Below are 16,800 nucleotides of genomic sequence, written 5' to 3' on the forward strand. Positions count from 1 at the left end.
ATAATTATGACTCATGAATAATGAAGTAAAACTATCGTAACATAACAAAATGCATCATACGGTGCACCGTGATGTACCCGTAATGTAGGCAGTATAGGTATAAGAATACGAGTAGGTACTTGAAGATTTGAAAAGACAGAGAGGTACACAATCATGGGTAGTTTTCTTGTTATTCTTATTCTCATATTAAGTCTGTATGAAATCAGAGCAATTGGAAGGGTGTGAAAGTTACATTTTGTGTCCATGAATTTATATGGGAAATATTCCAATTGAACGAAAAGGAAATAGCTACTATGGAGAATCATGGGTGAATCTCGTGTGCTACATTGTGGACTTCCTCACATTACTCCATTGTGGCTGAGGTTTCACAATTTTGCTTTACATAAGTGAGCAAAGTGATTCAGTTGGAACGGCTTAACTTAATGTAGCATTTTCAATGGAAGAAGACTGACATTCATTCGGGATTTGAACCATATTGGAGATCAATTTATGAAAATATAATCCAGAATGTCTTATGTTTGGCTGCCTTCTAGCATCCACAAGACTGCATGTCTTTATTAGTTGACTTTTGACTACTTCCCATATGAGACCCATGGGCATGGCTGGTTGCGATCGATCGGTAGTAGTTTTTGAAAAATTAACTATAAGAATCGAAATATTATTTAAGATTATGGAAAAAATTTAGCCCACCGGAAGCCCACGTGTCTAGTACTTTCTAAGCTCAATGATAAATTGTATAAAGATATTCACACCAGGAACCCGTGAAGTGGTAAGAAATTTACGATCCATACATGAAAATTACGCTGTTGTGTAACTATTGTCTTTAGCTGCAATAAATTGTAAATTAAAATGGTTGCGATTGGAACCAGGGATACTCGACTGGCGGGTACTTGGTTTTAATTACTACCAAACTCACAAAAATATGCAGATTTGTTCCAAAATTTTCTTCAATCCTACGATCCGTATCCTTCATCTATTTGTTGACTGAAGATTGTATTTAATTAATCAGTTCTGTGTAGAAAGTGGTCAGATTTTGTGACTGATTATGATTCAACAAGCTTACAGCGTTCAAATTCTGTCCAAGTTTGTAAGTTTTCTTTTATTCCCTTTAAAATGTTTTGGTTGAACTAGGTAATATAAAATTAGATGGGGCTAATTTGGTCAACTAATCTCTGAACATCTACAATGCAATACAATGTCTATAATTTTTATTCTAATGATCTAATACTACTCTAACACCTGTCAGAGAGCATAAAGTTTGCATTGTGAGAGGGAGGTGAGCAGTTCAATAAGTGTGAATATAAAAGTGACAACTTATTTATAGAATACTCTATATGATGTACTGGTCACTTTGATAAAATACGTGAGCAATGTATAGCGGTGAACCTTATGCATGAATTCACTGCGGTATTTTGGAGGACTTAACACGAGCCGATCCTTTTACCTGTGATGAGCCCTTGCATTTATATGTTTGAGCTAATTGTTCACGAAATTCCGCCTCTAATCTCACATAGGTTCCTCCTGTGAATATTGAAATAATATAATTTAATAGAATGGAAAAGGTTTATTATAGGCTTAATGCACCAGTTATACATCCGAAAATATACCTATTGGTTGAGCAAGGTTGAAACCATGAGCATGCTGCCTATTGTGATTATGGGTCCGAGGGAGCATACTACATTCTGCTGCTGTACGTTTTGTCAGTAAAGCTGCCATTTGAAGCGCTGCTCGTTCTTCAAAGTCCCTCTGATTATCTTGGTTGTATCTAACTGTCAAATTTGCACTCCAAGATCTTCCACCATCGCTTCTGAATTCAATACGAGTTTGTAAATTAGTGCAAACATATGGCAATTGTATTGAAAAAAATTGAATATTGCCTATGGGTAGATGAACTGATGGATAATTAACACATACCTTTTTGCAGCATAATACCTCGTCTTCCGTTTAAATTTTCTGACCTGCCTGAGTGGTGGCCACGCATGTGATTCTTCACTGTTATCAGTATCATCATCAGCACTGCTCTCACCACAGGCTGTGGCACCATCGTCATCATCACTACCTGCAAGTGAAGAACCAGGAGACGAAGTATCTGTCATTTGTGAAGCCTGCCGTCGCATCTTACGTGATGATTTTATTGAATCTGTTGTCTGGCATACTTGGCGTACTCCTGAACCACCCCAAATCTTTCCTAAATCATGAATCAATTCAGAGATGTATATGAAATCAAGAGATCGTCTGAATCTAGTAATGTTAATGCTTCAGTAGATAATTATGGCAAGACAAATAGGATAGAAAAATTTGGACTCTATAATGTTTCTGAATGAGAATATGTCCAGTTACTGTACCAAGAAGACCTAGCTTGGATCTTGGCGGTACAAGCTCCACACCATCCCACCACATAGTCTCCTTACAGGCAAGTTTTCCAGGTTCCAAGTTTGGGTCCCTGGCAACCAATCTGGTTATTTTTTCTGGGAAAAAGAGCTGCGGTGGTTCCAGTGCAATTATATCTCGATGCGCTGTGAAGATATTTAGAGTAGTTTCATCTAAATCAGTTACTACAGCTGGAATATGTTCCTGCAAGATGAAATGATAAAAGTATTGTTCCAATAACATTAGAAAAAAAGGCGATATATGCTGTTGCAGTTCACCTTAAATCGACAACCCTCCTGACTGGGAAGTGTCTCGAACCTATATGCTCGTTGACTACAGCATGGATATCTGCCAAGTGGAAATGGGGAGGATCTTTGCTGCTCATTGGCAAAGAATTGTGGAATTTCTGGATGATAGCAGCACCAGTCCATTTGATGAATCGGAAAATAAATTCCACACTGTCTACACATAAGGAAGTGACAGTCTCCCCAGAGTCTCCAATAGACTCTTCTCCAAGATCGAAGTTCTGTTCGAAGTGCAATGATGTAATCATTTAATGTCCATGATATATCTCTGCAATCGTGATTCTCTTTAAGGATCCTGAATTTGCAGTTACGACTCCGCGATTTTCACAAAGAAGAAATAGAAAAATACAAACAAGTGTTTAGATCACAAGCAACTGAGCTAATAATACCTGGTATGCATGCTGTGGATGTTCCCCTTTGTGTCAATTCTCATGGCACTTGGAACACAAGGTATAGAATCAGATATTGACCTGACCACATTTTTTCCGCATTTTCCACATTTAAATAAGGTTGCTAGAGAACTGTAGTGTCCACGTTTTTCATCAGGCGTGCTATCAGCGAGTGACACTATCAGTTTACAAAATAGTCGGCTCTGAATCTTATCCTTTTTATCTTTTAATAACTCAACATCCACGTTTGTGAATAATGTCGCCAATCTGGAAGAAAGAATTTTTCGTTTCATCATTCAACCAGTAAATACTCTGATTTTACTTTTGGTCCAACAAGATTTACTTCTCGTATTATTTCATTCATTATACGAGACAATATAAAATTTATTCTGCCTGCTGTACCACTTGGCTATGAGATGCAGGTTTTTTTTAATTTAATTAATCAGATAGTTTCTACAAACCTTGTCAAGAGATTGTCGTTTAAGCATGTTAAGATTGCTGAAGTTTTGAGTACTTCAGACAAGTTATTATGACAGTAAATAAGACAATCTTCGAGGAGTGGTTCCATCTGGAGAAATGATGCAGATACCATTATTGGGATTACATTATTGGCTTCAAAAACAGGCCACTCAGACTTCTTTATTATGTCTTTTTTGACCCAACGCATGAGCCAGTCGAAAATAACAATATCACAATGAACTGAAATGTCCATCTCTTCGAGCTTTTGACCAGCAGTCACATCTGCGAAGTAGCACATTTTCTGGACCAGTAATTTTTGCGGACATCGAAAGTCCTTTTTTATATTCTTAGCTTCATCACAAACATGGATTTCAACCTCATTGCTGTGATATACAAAATATACATAGAATTTAGTTATGGCAGTATTTTAATTCTCCCAATTTTCACTGGGTCATATTCAGTTATACTTACTCAAAGGACCTTCTGCGATATTTGTTTTTTTCTTTGTCTTTGTCTTTAATAATCGTGGATGTTATTCGGCTGTCGATATTGATCGCTGATGCAGCTGTTTTTTTTATTTCCATATTTGTGATGGATTTCTTTATTACAGGTTGTGAAAAAACTGGTTTAGGAAGCATATAAGGCAACACTGAATCTAGAATCCCCTCATGGAGGATATCACCTAGTTTTCTCTTCATGATCTTTGCAAGCAATTGTTCTTTTTGTTCTGTGAATGTTTCTGCCATGAGAATTTTGTTTTTTTTTGTGGTTGACAACAAAGGTTGATTCTGTTGATCATTGGATGCTTCATTCTTTTTAGCGTCATTTTTCTGAATATGCAATCGATGTTTGTCTGGATAGTGGATAGTAGATAGTGGTGGTTCTTCGTTTGTTGAAAGCAACTGTATTCCTGCCTTTTGCAAATTATGTTTCCTCAAACTATGCCTGCGGTATTTCGCGTTAGATGCGATATTACATGGGGATTCTCGATGCTCGTTCTCAGCATTTGCGATTTTACTTGTTTCGATGATTGTTGTTCCGATATCATTATCTGGATTCTTGAATTCTATAAATTTAATCTCTTCAGTTGCTGTGGATTTTTCCCCTGTTATATTTAAAGCAGCAATTTCTCTATCTACCTCTGCGGTTACATTTTCTTCATCTGAGATAAGTGTTTGTGAAATTAGGTCTGTTTTTGCTAATTTGGTCCAATCGATTTCACTCTTGGTGGACAAGGTAGTTGCAAGCTCTTCAAAACTATCATTAACTTGATAGGCAGTGCGCATAAAATCGAAAAATGTCTGCACAGACAATTCTGGACACTTTTTTTCATCTTGCAGGCGTTGAAGTCTCTCAGGAAGTCGTTTAACGTACATACCAGAGGACTTCAAAGGTGATGAATCCACACTTCTCGGATTCGATGGGTATTGTAATGATGAACACCGTGGAGATGGTATCTTAAGATTTGAACTACAATTAGGAACTCTAGTGGCAGTCGAAGTCTTATTCTCTTGAGTAGATTCTTGTGGGAAGAATGAACCTGTCGTGAAAATAGCGATCATAATTCCAACGTGTAATAAAGCGAATCACAGAAATACATTTAACTAAAGGAACCAACATTCGTCAAGTGAGGCTGAAGTTGATGGTACCTAAATGTCATTTTTTGATGAATTATAAGCTAATTAAATTATTACCCAAATTTAAATTTCAACAGGTTTGTTAATACCTTCGCTGGTGGTTGTTGAGGGATTACTCGACAGAGATGTTGATGATGAGGTATTGTCGCCCTTAGACTGATCATTGTATTTTTCTATTGGTTCAAATTTTTTGAATAAATTTGGATACATGTTTGGTTAAAGGCACGAGTGGTTGTCAAGTTGAAACGTCATTGACAGAAACTTTTGACACTTATGTCATCGACAGATTATCTGACTGAAGAATAAACATCCATTAACTTTTGGCCGAATGTATAGATACAAGCTCATGTTTCTTTAACAAAAGATTTAATACGAGTGACTGAGTCTCACACAATTCAAGAGTAGGGAAAGAGGAAAACCAAAAGATATCTGTAACTACTGTAGGTTGATAGTCACTTTGCAATATTTCAAATCGTATCCAAGGAGTTTTGTTATTGATCAAACAATGTTTATTTGGCATCCATATCTGAGCATCTATTCATTGCATTAACATGAGTAGAAAAGCAAGTGTCTTATAATAAATGCCGTCATCCAAAATGATTGAGAATCTGTTTTTACATTAGGTATCTCTTGTGGATAACTTGATTTTTAAATCAATAAGAAGCAGTGCTACAATTTTATCATTTGCGTATCTTTGGTGAATTAAGATTTATTCGACAGCGTACGATTTAAAGATCGACTGTTTTCAAATTTTTTAAATGTAACAATGAGCAACAATCTCTCATATCGATACTATACTTTGAGTATTCGAGAGCGATTATCGATAGTATCGGTACTCGAATTTCAGCTCTGCTCGATGAAATGTATGTTGTGTATCCCGGTATGGTCATTGCTTGAGTAGCGTGCAGCAATTCCTAATTTAAGCGATCTTTTATCTACTAGAGCAATAGGGAGAATATAAAAGTTATTGTAATCATGTCGCAAATATCTGCAAACGAAGGACCGAAGTTAGAGCAGATCGATCTCACAAACCTCAATCTTCAGCAGCTCACGCAGTTGAAGCAAAATTTGGACCAGGAACTCGGAGTATTTCAGGACTCGTTGCAAGCTCTCAAAATTGCCCAAAATAAGTTTCAAGAATCTGGGACGAGTCTTGGAAAAATCAACCCTCGGGCTAAGGGTAAGCCTCTGTGTTCTTGGATTTCTTTCGCTTGATTAAACCTCCAACTCTTTGAAGTTAGGTTATGAAGAACCTTTAATTTCTGTACATTTTACTTGACATGAGTCATGTGGGTTTAATAAAAATCATCTTAAACTCGGGGTCATCACATTGATACGTGGTTCACGTATTGAATGACAACTGTTTTTTGTTTACAGGAAAAGAAATTTTAGTGCCATTAACGAGTTCCATGTATGTCACTGGAAAACTAGCCAACACGGAAACTGTCATAGTTGACATCGGTACTGGATACTATGCTGAAAAGGACATTCAAGGTGCAAAAGACTATTTCACAAGAAGAGTCAATTATGTTACGGAACAGATGGAGAAAATTCAACAAATTGGTCTTGAAAAAAGCAGAATAAGAGAAGCTATAAGGGAAGTAATGGAGATGAAAATGCAAGAACAGAGGGCAGCGATGAAAGAGAGTTCGGAGCATTCATAAATAAATAGGTTGATCATAAATAAGCTGCCTGTATTTTAATTCAAGCCTTATTTCTAGGCTGTCTGTGCGCAGTTGAAACATACTTTTAAACAGTTGTTGCAAATGCCTCTGAATCGATCAACGTAATTAATTCTCTGATTTTGCCAGATATTGCTTAATATGGTCAGAATGTATTTTATAATATAAAATGAATCACTGTTTTTATTTGTACATGGGACACCCATCAAATAATAATCGCTAATAACTCTTTATCGCCCTACGTTCGTTTTATATTTTCAACCATTTCTCGGTCTTTACTCGCTTAGCAGTATTTATTTTCTATTGCACAATTGATCATTTCTGTTAATACATTTTAAATTCTATTGTATCTTATGTATCAAAAATGTATTTATTACCAATCCTTGAATCAACATCAATACCATTTAACATAGCATATGTCGTTCGCGCGATTTTTAAATCGTCGGGTTTGTGAAAAACTGAGCATAGTTCGTCATACTAAATCGTTTAATGCAGTAATAAATTTCTTTCCATCAGTTCGACAATTCGGGAAAAATTGGAATTTTTTGTTTCAGGAATTTTTCATGAAATATATAATTGCGAGTCGTTCCGACAGGTACTTCGCACATTACTTCAATCGATATTTTCGACAACTAATTTTTTACACCAAAAACCTTGAGAATAAATCTTCGAATTCCGCACCGCAGTTTTACCTTAACCGCAATAATATTTTCAAGACGTACTCGTAACAGCGTAATTTATTTATCTATTAAGTTGAACTATGAAATATACGAGATGTTTCTTAATCGTTATGTATCTGTGCGATTTTATTTCGTATATTAATTCGAAACCAATGCAATCGAACATCACAGCTATCCAAGGATTAGATTTTCGTATTGTGGGAGGGAAACCAACCAGCATAGAAGATTTTCCTTTTGTGGTATGCACACGTTCATTATGAATCTATAGATTATTTCAGTGACAAGTCTTAACCTTAGAGATCATCTGTATCATCCACAAACTCGTTCGTAAATTCGTAAACCTGTGTCGAGCCAAGGGGAAGTGAATTCTAATTTTTGGAATGTTGCAATCATTTCTCATATATTTTGCAAAATATCGAGGATAGCTCGCCATATTTTTTGTGAAACTAAAAGGCACGCAGTACATATGTATTCAATTTGTAACTAGCGGTCATACTGACATCAGCTATCATACGGGTGTATTGTAGGAAACTGCGAAGTAAGCGCGGTATAATAGCAAGAACCGTTTTCATATGGTAAATAGGTATGCAGATGTAACCCCGCAACGATATTAATATGCATTATCCGTTCAGGTTTCCATACAAAGACGATATCAACGTCATTTATGCGGTGGGAGTTATATTTTGCCGAAATTCGTCCTGTCGGCAGCGCATTGTATGGTTTCGTAAGTTTCCCCCCATTCAAACAAATACCCCATAATCTTTGTCTGGAAATTTACGCTTTATAGTATAGGTATTCCCATCCTCGTGTCATAGCCGTTCGGGTTACAGCAAAAGAGTTACTAGAAAATACTCATTGTTAGTATTCCTACAATTATACGTCACACAGGATACAAGAGATACATCAGTAAAATTTTCTCATACGATGGAAAAAGTACAAAAATTGTTCCTCTGCAAAGAATGAGATTTGGTCGATGTCTTTATTTCACTAACTTTAGGATGGTTGGATCTCGTAATACAAATGCTTTGCTTCATCTTCTAGAAAATCCCGAGGTGGGAAATTGAGGTCTCTAAATCCGTTAGTTTTTGTGGCGGTGGCCGGTGCGAGTGGCGTTAAAGGCCTTTACGGTAGTACAATACAGATAAAAATGATAAACCGAGTGATACCTCATCCCTCATATAATCCACGAACTATGCACCACGACATTGGTCTCTACGAAGTAAGACTGCTCGATATCAAACTACTTCGTCCGATGCCTACAGCCATTTAACTAATTTCAATCTGCTTCAATGGCAAGCATTTTTTGCTAAGTTAATCCCATGTATTTACGATATGACTGATGCCGAAACACAAATCCCATTCCTTACTCTGTTTCATGGTTGACTCGCTCCAAGCTCACAGATCCCTTTACGATAACCCGATTTGTGTATCCATCTCCCATACCAAATTCGATTGACAATACGCTTGCTCGAACTAAATTCCCCATCTGTACCGTCGTGGGATGGGGGAGGCTCAAGGCGGGATCCGAGGTACGTAATAATAATGATTGTTCCTGATCGTATGCACGTATTTTTCATATAGGGGAACGTGGGGCAATATGGGGTAGCGGGGCAGAATGGTGTACCCCAAATTTCGTAATTAATTTGTTTAAAATGATCGAGAAGGATCTCAAATATATCAATAACTCACAATGCGTTATCAGGTCGGTTACGGTCACGCATTGCGAAAAACTGAAGTATCGTTAGTAGGGGTGGAAAAATGTGGATACCAAGTTCACGCGATCGTCAGAGAAGACAGTCAACTATGCGCAGGGTTTGACGAGGGCGGTGTCGACAGCTGCCAGGTATTATGGGCGTTTTGTTTTTTCATCGCAATGGGCTACAGAAATGACTAATTTGGAAGACTTTTCTTTATCTGCTTTTCACCAGGGTGATAGCGGTGGTCCAATTTTATGCGACAGCGTGCAAGTCGGTGTAGTTTCATGGGGCAGAGGCTGCGGGAATAAAAGATCACCTGGTGTATATAGCAGAGTTGATTTCTACTTGGATTGGATCAACAGCATTACTCTGGCAAGAAACAATGCGCCGAATCATTCTACGCTATTTCAAATTATAGTTATCTTTGGATTGATTCTTCTCTACGTGTAATTACGATCGAAAAAATTGTTAGGAACGTTTATATTTGCGTGCGATTCTTCTTCATGAGAAAGTTATTATATGAACGTGGAATTGAGCCGATCCGAGACGTGATGAAATCAGTTGTTTGAGGAAGGCGATGGCGACGCGTCTGCGGTGTTTGATGCTTGGAAAATAAAAACTAGCGGTGCTGGGTGAACAATCGATGGGGAAATTTATACCATAATCAATCTTTGAGAGTTCAAAATAGACGTTCGGAGAGTTGAAGGTAGACGACAGCAATCAACAGACAGCAGAGAGAATTTCCAAGAAAAATATGATGGGATACCTCTGAACTTTGATTGCCCTCCTCTTTTTCTTGGGTATATTCCGTTTTCGTCAATCATCAGCGGCGCGGCCAGATTGCAGGATGGCAGAATTCGCCATGGAATACTAGACGTATCGATTACGCCAAGTCGGTGTATTCCTCCTCAAACACGGAATTCGGGATCTGAGACAGTTATGGCCAGAATCAGAGATGCTGGCTTTCGATCTCATTTCTAAATGTTTAAATGGGCGTCTTCAATAATTTTCGAAATTCACTATTTTCGGACAATTCCAAAGCCCAGGTACCGCGCATGGGTGGTTTTCAGGATTTGTCTTAAACCGAATTACGAATTCCCAGTGAGCACGTCTTCAAATGGAAACTCACGAGAATTCTGATCGTGTTCCGTGTCCAGCTGAACTCGAGCTGCTCCATGTATGGATGGGGTATCTGCGGGTTTAACTGCCATCCGAATTTCGTTTCGTCGTTGTCGTACGTCTTCGAGATCTCGGAGTTAGTTTCCAAAAATAATTGGAGGTCGACGAGGAGCACCGTTACTTCGCACGATGATGGATCTTCTCGACCGCATAATCAGCAAAGTTGGAATTACGCTGATGCAGTCTAAACGAATTAGGTGTAAATTATTAATGGACGGTCCCGGCCAGTCTCGCGACGGGTGAGGATCGCCCTCGAGACGCAAAGTACATACATATTACCTATAATCGAGTGTCTAATTGTTTAACGTTGAATGGTAGGAATTACACGGTTCTCGGATACAGAGCTAATTGACTGTTAAGGGAGTCAAATGGCTTGTTAAAACGCGAGGTGTAAGAACTGAGCGAGTCGACTAATTATGAACCACGACTCGTCTAATTAAACCACTTGAGCCGCTTGCTCGAAATTGGCTTTGAATTGACAGCTTTGTTACGGGGCCAGTCTAAACGCCGGTTCTTCTCTAACGCTGCAGCAGTACCACCTACCTTAACATTTACGGTAGCGCGCACCGTGCGTTCCAGGCGATATATGTTTTCGTTCTAGATTGCCAGGTTGAAGTGCAAAGTAATGGTCTCCTCCGGGAAAATAGCAGCGCTCTCTGATTCTACGATCTAGATTATTCCCCGAGAGTCACGTGCCCTATTCCCAGTTTAACGAGACTTTCGGGTCACAGTTCGCTTTTTACCTCCACGAAATACGATAGGGTGGAATGCGACCGAACTTCGATGCAGTACATTAGGGGCGGGGGGCTTGATCCAGCTTAACACCCGAGAAAAACGTGCCGGTGCATTCTTTGTTTGTTTTTCCTTGGTCGTGTTTTTATTTCTATTTTATACCACGTACACCGCCCATTTTCCCAGATCAGGGGGCTTAGTTAAGCGAAAGAAAAAGTAAAGAGACGGCGAATGAAAAAGGACCACATATGCAATATGACTTATCTTATACTCATGGTCAGATAAATATAGTTTAAAGAGCTAGATTTCAAATGAAGACGAAAAAACCGTTTCGAGAGTTATTCGCGTTGTAGCCCCCGAAAAAAAGTGCAAAATCAGCCGGTCGTTGTCTTGATCCAGCGAGTTTGCGACAACGAAACCCGTGACCTGGGATAATCCTATCGAGGTCATCGGACCGCGTCTACCGAGGATATACTTTTTCACCGCATCGACGTCCGGAAAATATTTCGCGAGTTCTAGCGCGACTTTCAAGTTAACGGAGACCGATGCGAGCTTTCGTATAGGCTGCGATCGGAGTCCTGGATATTATGGATCACCGGAACGCCTGGAATAACGGAGACGCCGCTTTTATCGGAACCTAACATTTTCGCAACGGATGTTGATTTTCAATTCGTATAATAAATTAGAGAACGATCGTCAGTAGCCGAGGGCTTTTGTATCGCGTAATCCATGGCCTCGCGAAATTGTCACGCGAGGGTAGAAACCATTCAAAAAACAATCATTTAACCGAGCTCCGTCACTGCGTGATTGATGGAACGCCACACATTTGGCTCCAGTCCGAGAAGACATGTAGGCGAGCTTCCGTTCTCACGCGTTCTATATATAGGTATGAGTTGTTAGGGGATGTTTTATCACACTTCTTGCTGTCCAAGGGGTGAGAAGACTGGATCGGGGAGCCGTTTGCTCTATTCATATCCATGTCCCTGGCCCAGACTCGGAGAAATAATCGTACCTAAAGTTTACTCCTTCGAGTAAAACCTGGCAGGACCCTATGAGATGGGTCCTGAATTCAGCTCTTTTGCCTCTTATTTCCGAGGATCACTCCGCTATATCGCTCCAAGGGGTATATGAAGGAGGTTAACAGTTATTAGCCGGCGGAACAAGGGTTGCTATGAGCAAAAACAGCCTTAATTATTCTATGATCAAAATCCGATATATTATGTACACGTATATGGAGATGCCGCGACTGTGCATGCAAACTATATGAACGGGAACAATCTAGAACTATGTGGTTGTTAATTTAAATCCCGAGTATGGTGTGTTCGAAAGGTCGTCGACTCCGTTCGTATAAAACTTTTAATTGCGATCAGAGGAAAGAGTAAAACTGAAGAAAGTTTCAAACGATTATTGCACCAGGAATTTTGTTGGTTTTCAAGTCACCGATCGCGACTTACGCGGGAATGCTTTGCAATTACGTCTAAGATCCAGAAACGCAAAAGGTTTCAGGTATATGAATTCGCCCGAGAAACGTTTTTTTCTTTAGCCAGGGCGGGGCTGGTTTTATCGCGTTATAAATTGGACTAGTGTCCTACTAATTCGGAAAGCATCGCACGTCTATTTCGCGGGAACTGGGAGCTTTCCAATGCCATGCCGCTTCCGTTAGGACGACGACGCCAGGCGTCGACTCCGGACCGACTTAAACCGTCGAGATCAATGCAGGAAGAACAAAGATAGAAGACGCCCACCGTACCTCTCCCCAGGTCTGTGATGAAATTTAACTAAAATCTAACTTCGTTTCGAAATATTCGTTTAAAGAGCGAGTGTAAATAATTAACGAGAATTAAATCCGGTTGAATCGTAACAGGAAGATGAAGTTTACCAGCTTTTAATAATTGGTGAGGATTTAAATTAGATATGCCCATTATCTCGTGGGCGAGTTTAAAAATATCGCGTGGTGGTGTAAAAAATCACAATTGCGCACAAAACAGAAATGGTACCGCTGACTACGAGATTCATATTTTCCGGAAGGACTCCAGGGGATTCGCGGATATTTTTTTTCATTAATTTCACCGAAAAACTAAGACTAGCGATAGCTAAGATTTAATCTCTCGAAGAACTTGCATCAACTTTTACTTTTCGATTCACAATTACGTAAGAAATCGATTCGGTATTTCCGTCTACAGACCTCAAAGCAGGGGTGAAAACTACTTCACACTTACCGTTGCTAATCACCAGGAATCTTTGAATAAATAATAATTGATTCCGAGTGCTTTCGGACAATTAAATTCAGGTCCTTCTCCATGACTCCGCGAATGATTACGAAAGCAAAGACTTTATGTAACTACAACGTATATATGTATACGTTTCACGGTATAGTCCTGATCGATTCCCCGGGGGAATTTAAAGTGCGAGGCAAGGGAAAAAAGGAAGAAGCAAAGCATTTCCCTCGGCCTTGAAACGGAGGGGATTCAATTTAAACTTCTTCCCGATTGATCATTTTCCAACGTCTCTGCTGCATCGGTAGCAAGACCCGGGTAAAAAATACTTTTCTCGCTTTCGCGCGGGGAAGAGAAAAAAAAAGAAAAAAAGAAAAAAAAAATCGCCCAACCTTCACTCGTCTTATCCGTCCTTCCAGCGATGTTCCCCTTCGTCTGCACTTAAATTTGAGGGTCACTGCCTCTCGGATTATTGACTTTGCTGGTCCAAATCTTCTTCATCGTTGTTCGACTGCTAGGTACAGAAAACCCCTTGGCTATAGAACGACGTAATCCGACTTCTATGTAGTTTCCCCGTAAAATCGGCCAGCGAATAGTGGTTAAGGAAACCAACAGGGAGACTGCTATGTATTTGGGAAGGTCAACGTGAACTGACCACTATTGAACTTATTCGAATGCGCCGGGTTTATAAAGGAATACAGCAAACGTGCATGCGAGTGGGTACCGTTGGAAAATGGAAATTCCCCGAAGAAGCGAGATCAAGTTTTCGGAAAAAAGTGACGTCGTAAAAACGATGACCGTTTGTTAATTTGGCGATGCTCATCTCTCAAAATTGACAAGTCCACCTTCGTTAAAACGTTGAAAATTCACAACTGACAATCCCCTTTCGGCCAATTTGCCACTCAAAATTTACAGTTCATTACAAAAACTTATCACCATTCCGAATCGCAAATATTACGCACATTCAGCGAAATCATTCTCGAAGATCTTGAACGACGACATGAAAAAATAAGCCACAAACAGAAGTGTGACGTACCGCAGCTGGTTCCTCAGAGTTCGTACTTCGTTCTTTTTTCAACGAGCCTCGTGAATTCTATATCCCTGATTCAGTGACCGTACGTTTAAGAAAGTGAAAAATCGTATCCCGCCGGAGATATACAACCCCCTCGTTAGAATATTTTCGAACCGTTCATAACTTCTCGAATCGAACAAGCCGAAATGTGTAACGAGATTTTGTCGGAGAACGCCAATCTGATATTGGACGAAGTCGAACGAGCACTTTGTCTCCCAGTTCTTCTTGGCATATTATACTTTACGATAATCCTCGCCATCCCATTAGGAATGCAAATATACAAGACAGTTGAAGGACACATTAAATCGAACTCGAAAAAACCGAGCTGCAGGAGCGAGTCCTTCGTTAGCAGAATCAAAGGTAGATATCGTCGCGGTTTCATCGTCTCAACTCGCGACATCCGACCTCCTCCAAGATTCATTCTTGATTTTGAGCCGATCATTTTGATTTCGAAAAATCGAAAATTTTTAAAACTCATCACTGTTGTTTCTCTCGGTGTTTTAACAGGTATGATCGGCTTGGCGCTCTTTCCGAATTCCGAATCGGCGTCGGATTCTTCGTCTCCTTACCGCAATCCGAGGTCGTTTGACGAGTACGATTGCGACGAGTACGATGTAGACGATTAGCGACAAGACGTGACATCGGACCTTCGACGCTCCCTTCGAATGGAAGACATAAAACTATTCGACGCCGAGATGACAACGTGCCGCGAATATTTCAGCATGCGCTTCAGACGAAGATTTTTTCGATCAGGCGTCTGGATGGCTGAAGGTTTCGAAGGCCTAATTGTTCGATAAAAATATAACACGACTACCGAATCTGAGCGAAAACTGAATCGTCGTGTCGGTAGCGACGAATTTCTCCGTTATATTCTCCCCTGCGATTTTCTGATCTGTGATGTATATGCAACTGAATAAAATGAAAGTTTCCCCCGTTAAATAAATTATTGTTCAATTTTTTTTATCGATCACTTCTGTACGCCCGATGTAAGTCGTTCTAGGTACGTTTACGACAATCGTTTTATAATCAGAATCCACGATAACCGAACTCAATTTCGATATCCGAGAAGACCGCGGCTTCGAGGAAAAACGTTGAAGGAAAATTTGGGGGAAAAGGGAGAGAGAGAAAGAAAAAAAAACCGGCAAAAAATCGCCGACTACAATGACATAATGGGGAAAAACTTATTTCAACCGTGTAATAAGGTGTGTACTCGTATTGAAATCGATATTCGATTTCTCGAACCTATATATGCAAACAGCGAGAGAGTCGAATCGTAGCTGAGGGGAGTAAAAAAAAAAAAAAAAGATTGGTATAAAACGAGGGAGCATATATCGTTTAGGGATTGGCAGAAAATTAGCACCACAATTGATATTCGAGTCTCGTTTGGAGGGGATATTTTATCTCGACGTTAAGTAACCCTGACTACGGGGATTGATTGATTATTGCGCCGCGCGGAGAGAGTTTCTGCTCCGCGTAAAATTGAAGTGAAAAAGTTCAGCCGAATTTCACGAACGCCCGATCGTCCGAATCTTTTTGCTAATTTGTCGTCAATGGCTTTGTTTCATCGTAAGAAAAGAACTCCGAACTCTCTCTTTTGTTTCAACCCTGCTATTAATGGCTCGGAACTGAAGTCTTTCGCTATAGGTATAGTATATAGGTGAGCTTGAATAAAACCATCCGACCAATGGCAAAGAGTGACTCCATAATCAGTTCTTCTATATTTCCCTCTCCTTAAAACTCCCCGGCTCGGTTGGCGCTCGCTGCTTTATAAAGTAGAACAACAATCCTTTTTCCTCGGGGGTCGTAAGTAGCCGGAGATATTTCCTGCGGTAGGAGATCAGTACTCGCTCACGTAGAGGAAATAAGTAACTTCAACTGCGATCGTGTACCCGATATACACGTGTAATACCTTCGTGTCTCATGTCTGACTGTTAATATTTTTTTACTTTTCTCATTTTCAATAGAAATTTTCTCATGGCAATCGATCTCAACTGTCGCTATTTGAATTCGTCCGATCGTAAATATAATAACAACAACAAGGTTGTCGATCATACAGACAATGAGAATTATCTGCTATAATAAGGGCGAGTCAGACGCAGCGGTGGTTTTAGTTTCCGAAGATAACGGGGTCCGTTGCGAGGTGGTATCGAAACCAAATGGGAGCTCACTAATGGCTGCAGCTAGACGAACGGAATTTAATTAATTTCTGATCAGTTTGCTCGGTGACAACACAACACACGATCCTGCGGCACACGGCGAGACTCTCACCCTGCAGTTTGGTTGGCCGAGGCAAGTTGCAGGTGTCTGACAGTCTCCAGACGTTCGCGGCCACCGAGACAGTGTGGGATAATGTGCTTGCGTCGGTCAATCGATTAACTAATA

General features: G+C 39.8%; 4 protein-coding genes across 4 annotated transcripts; 3 read left to right on the forward strand and 1 right to left on the reverse strand.

Moving 5' to 3' along the window:
- Positions 1-498: 498 nt before the first annotated feature.
- Positions 499-5,916, reverse strand: LOC105692266 (SANT and BTB domain regulator of class switch recombination). Its single transcript, XM_012411341.3, has 9 exons — positions 5,250-5,916; positions 3,995-5,063; positions 3,526-3,906; positions 3,065-3,331; positions 2,649-2,943; positions 2,346-2,574; positions 1,915-2,188; positions 1,608-1,807; positions 499-1,521 (listed from the first exon to the last, which is right to left on the reverse strand). Exons 1-9 carry the CDS (start codon positions 5,368-5,370, stop codon positions 1,400-1,402), a joined length of 2,958 nt encoding a protein of 985 aa, XP_012266764.2. The 5' UTR covers positions 5,371-5,916; the 3' UTR covers positions 499-1,399.
- A 102-nt stretch (positions 5,917-6,018) lies between these two features.
- LOC105692272 (prefoldin subunit 5) lies at positions 6,019-7,191 on the forward strand. Its single transcript, XM_012411352.2, has 2 exons — positions 6,019-6,340; positions 6,538-7,191. The coding sequence occupies exons 1-2, from the start codon at positions 6,136-6,138 to the stop codon at positions 6,822-6,824; spliced, it is 492 nt and encodes a 163-aa protein (XP_012266775.2). The 5' UTR covers positions 6,019-6,135; the 3' UTR covers positions 6,825-7,191.
- Positions 7,192-7,674: 483 nt separating this feature from the next.
- LOC110117384 (trypsin 3A1-like) lies at positions 7,675-10,278 on the forward strand. The gene is made up of 4 exons (XM_048650671.1): positions 7,675-7,761; positions 8,155-8,246; positions 8,564-8,741; positions 9,271-10,278. Exons 1-4 carry the CDS (start codon positions 7,675-7,677, stop codon positions 9,667-9,669), a joined length of 756 nt encoding a protein of 251 aa, XP_048506628.1. The 3' UTR covers positions 9,670-10,278.
- Positions 10,279-14,132: 3,854 nt separating this feature from the next.
- On the forward strand, positions 14,133-15,357 carry LOC105692276. The gene is made up of 2 exons (XM_012411355.2): positions 14,133-14,778; positions 14,926-15,357. The coding sequence occupies exons 1-2, from the start codon at positions 14,565-14,567 to the stop codon at positions 15,042-15,044; spliced, it is 333 nt and encodes a 110-aa protein (XP_012266778.2). The 5' UTR covers positions 14,133-14,564; the 3' UTR covers positions 15,045-15,357.
- The last annotated feature ends 1,443 nt before the right edge of the window (positions 15,358-16,800 follow it).

The sequence above is a fragment of the Athalia rosae genome, chromosome 2 (genome assembly GCF_917208135.1).
Source record: "Athalia rosae chromosome 2, iyAthRosa1.1, whole genome shotgun sequence".
In the NCBI taxonomy this organism is placed as follows: domain Eukaryota; kingdom Metazoa; phylum Arthropoda; class Insecta; order Hymenoptera; family Athaliidae; genus Athalia; species Athalia rosae.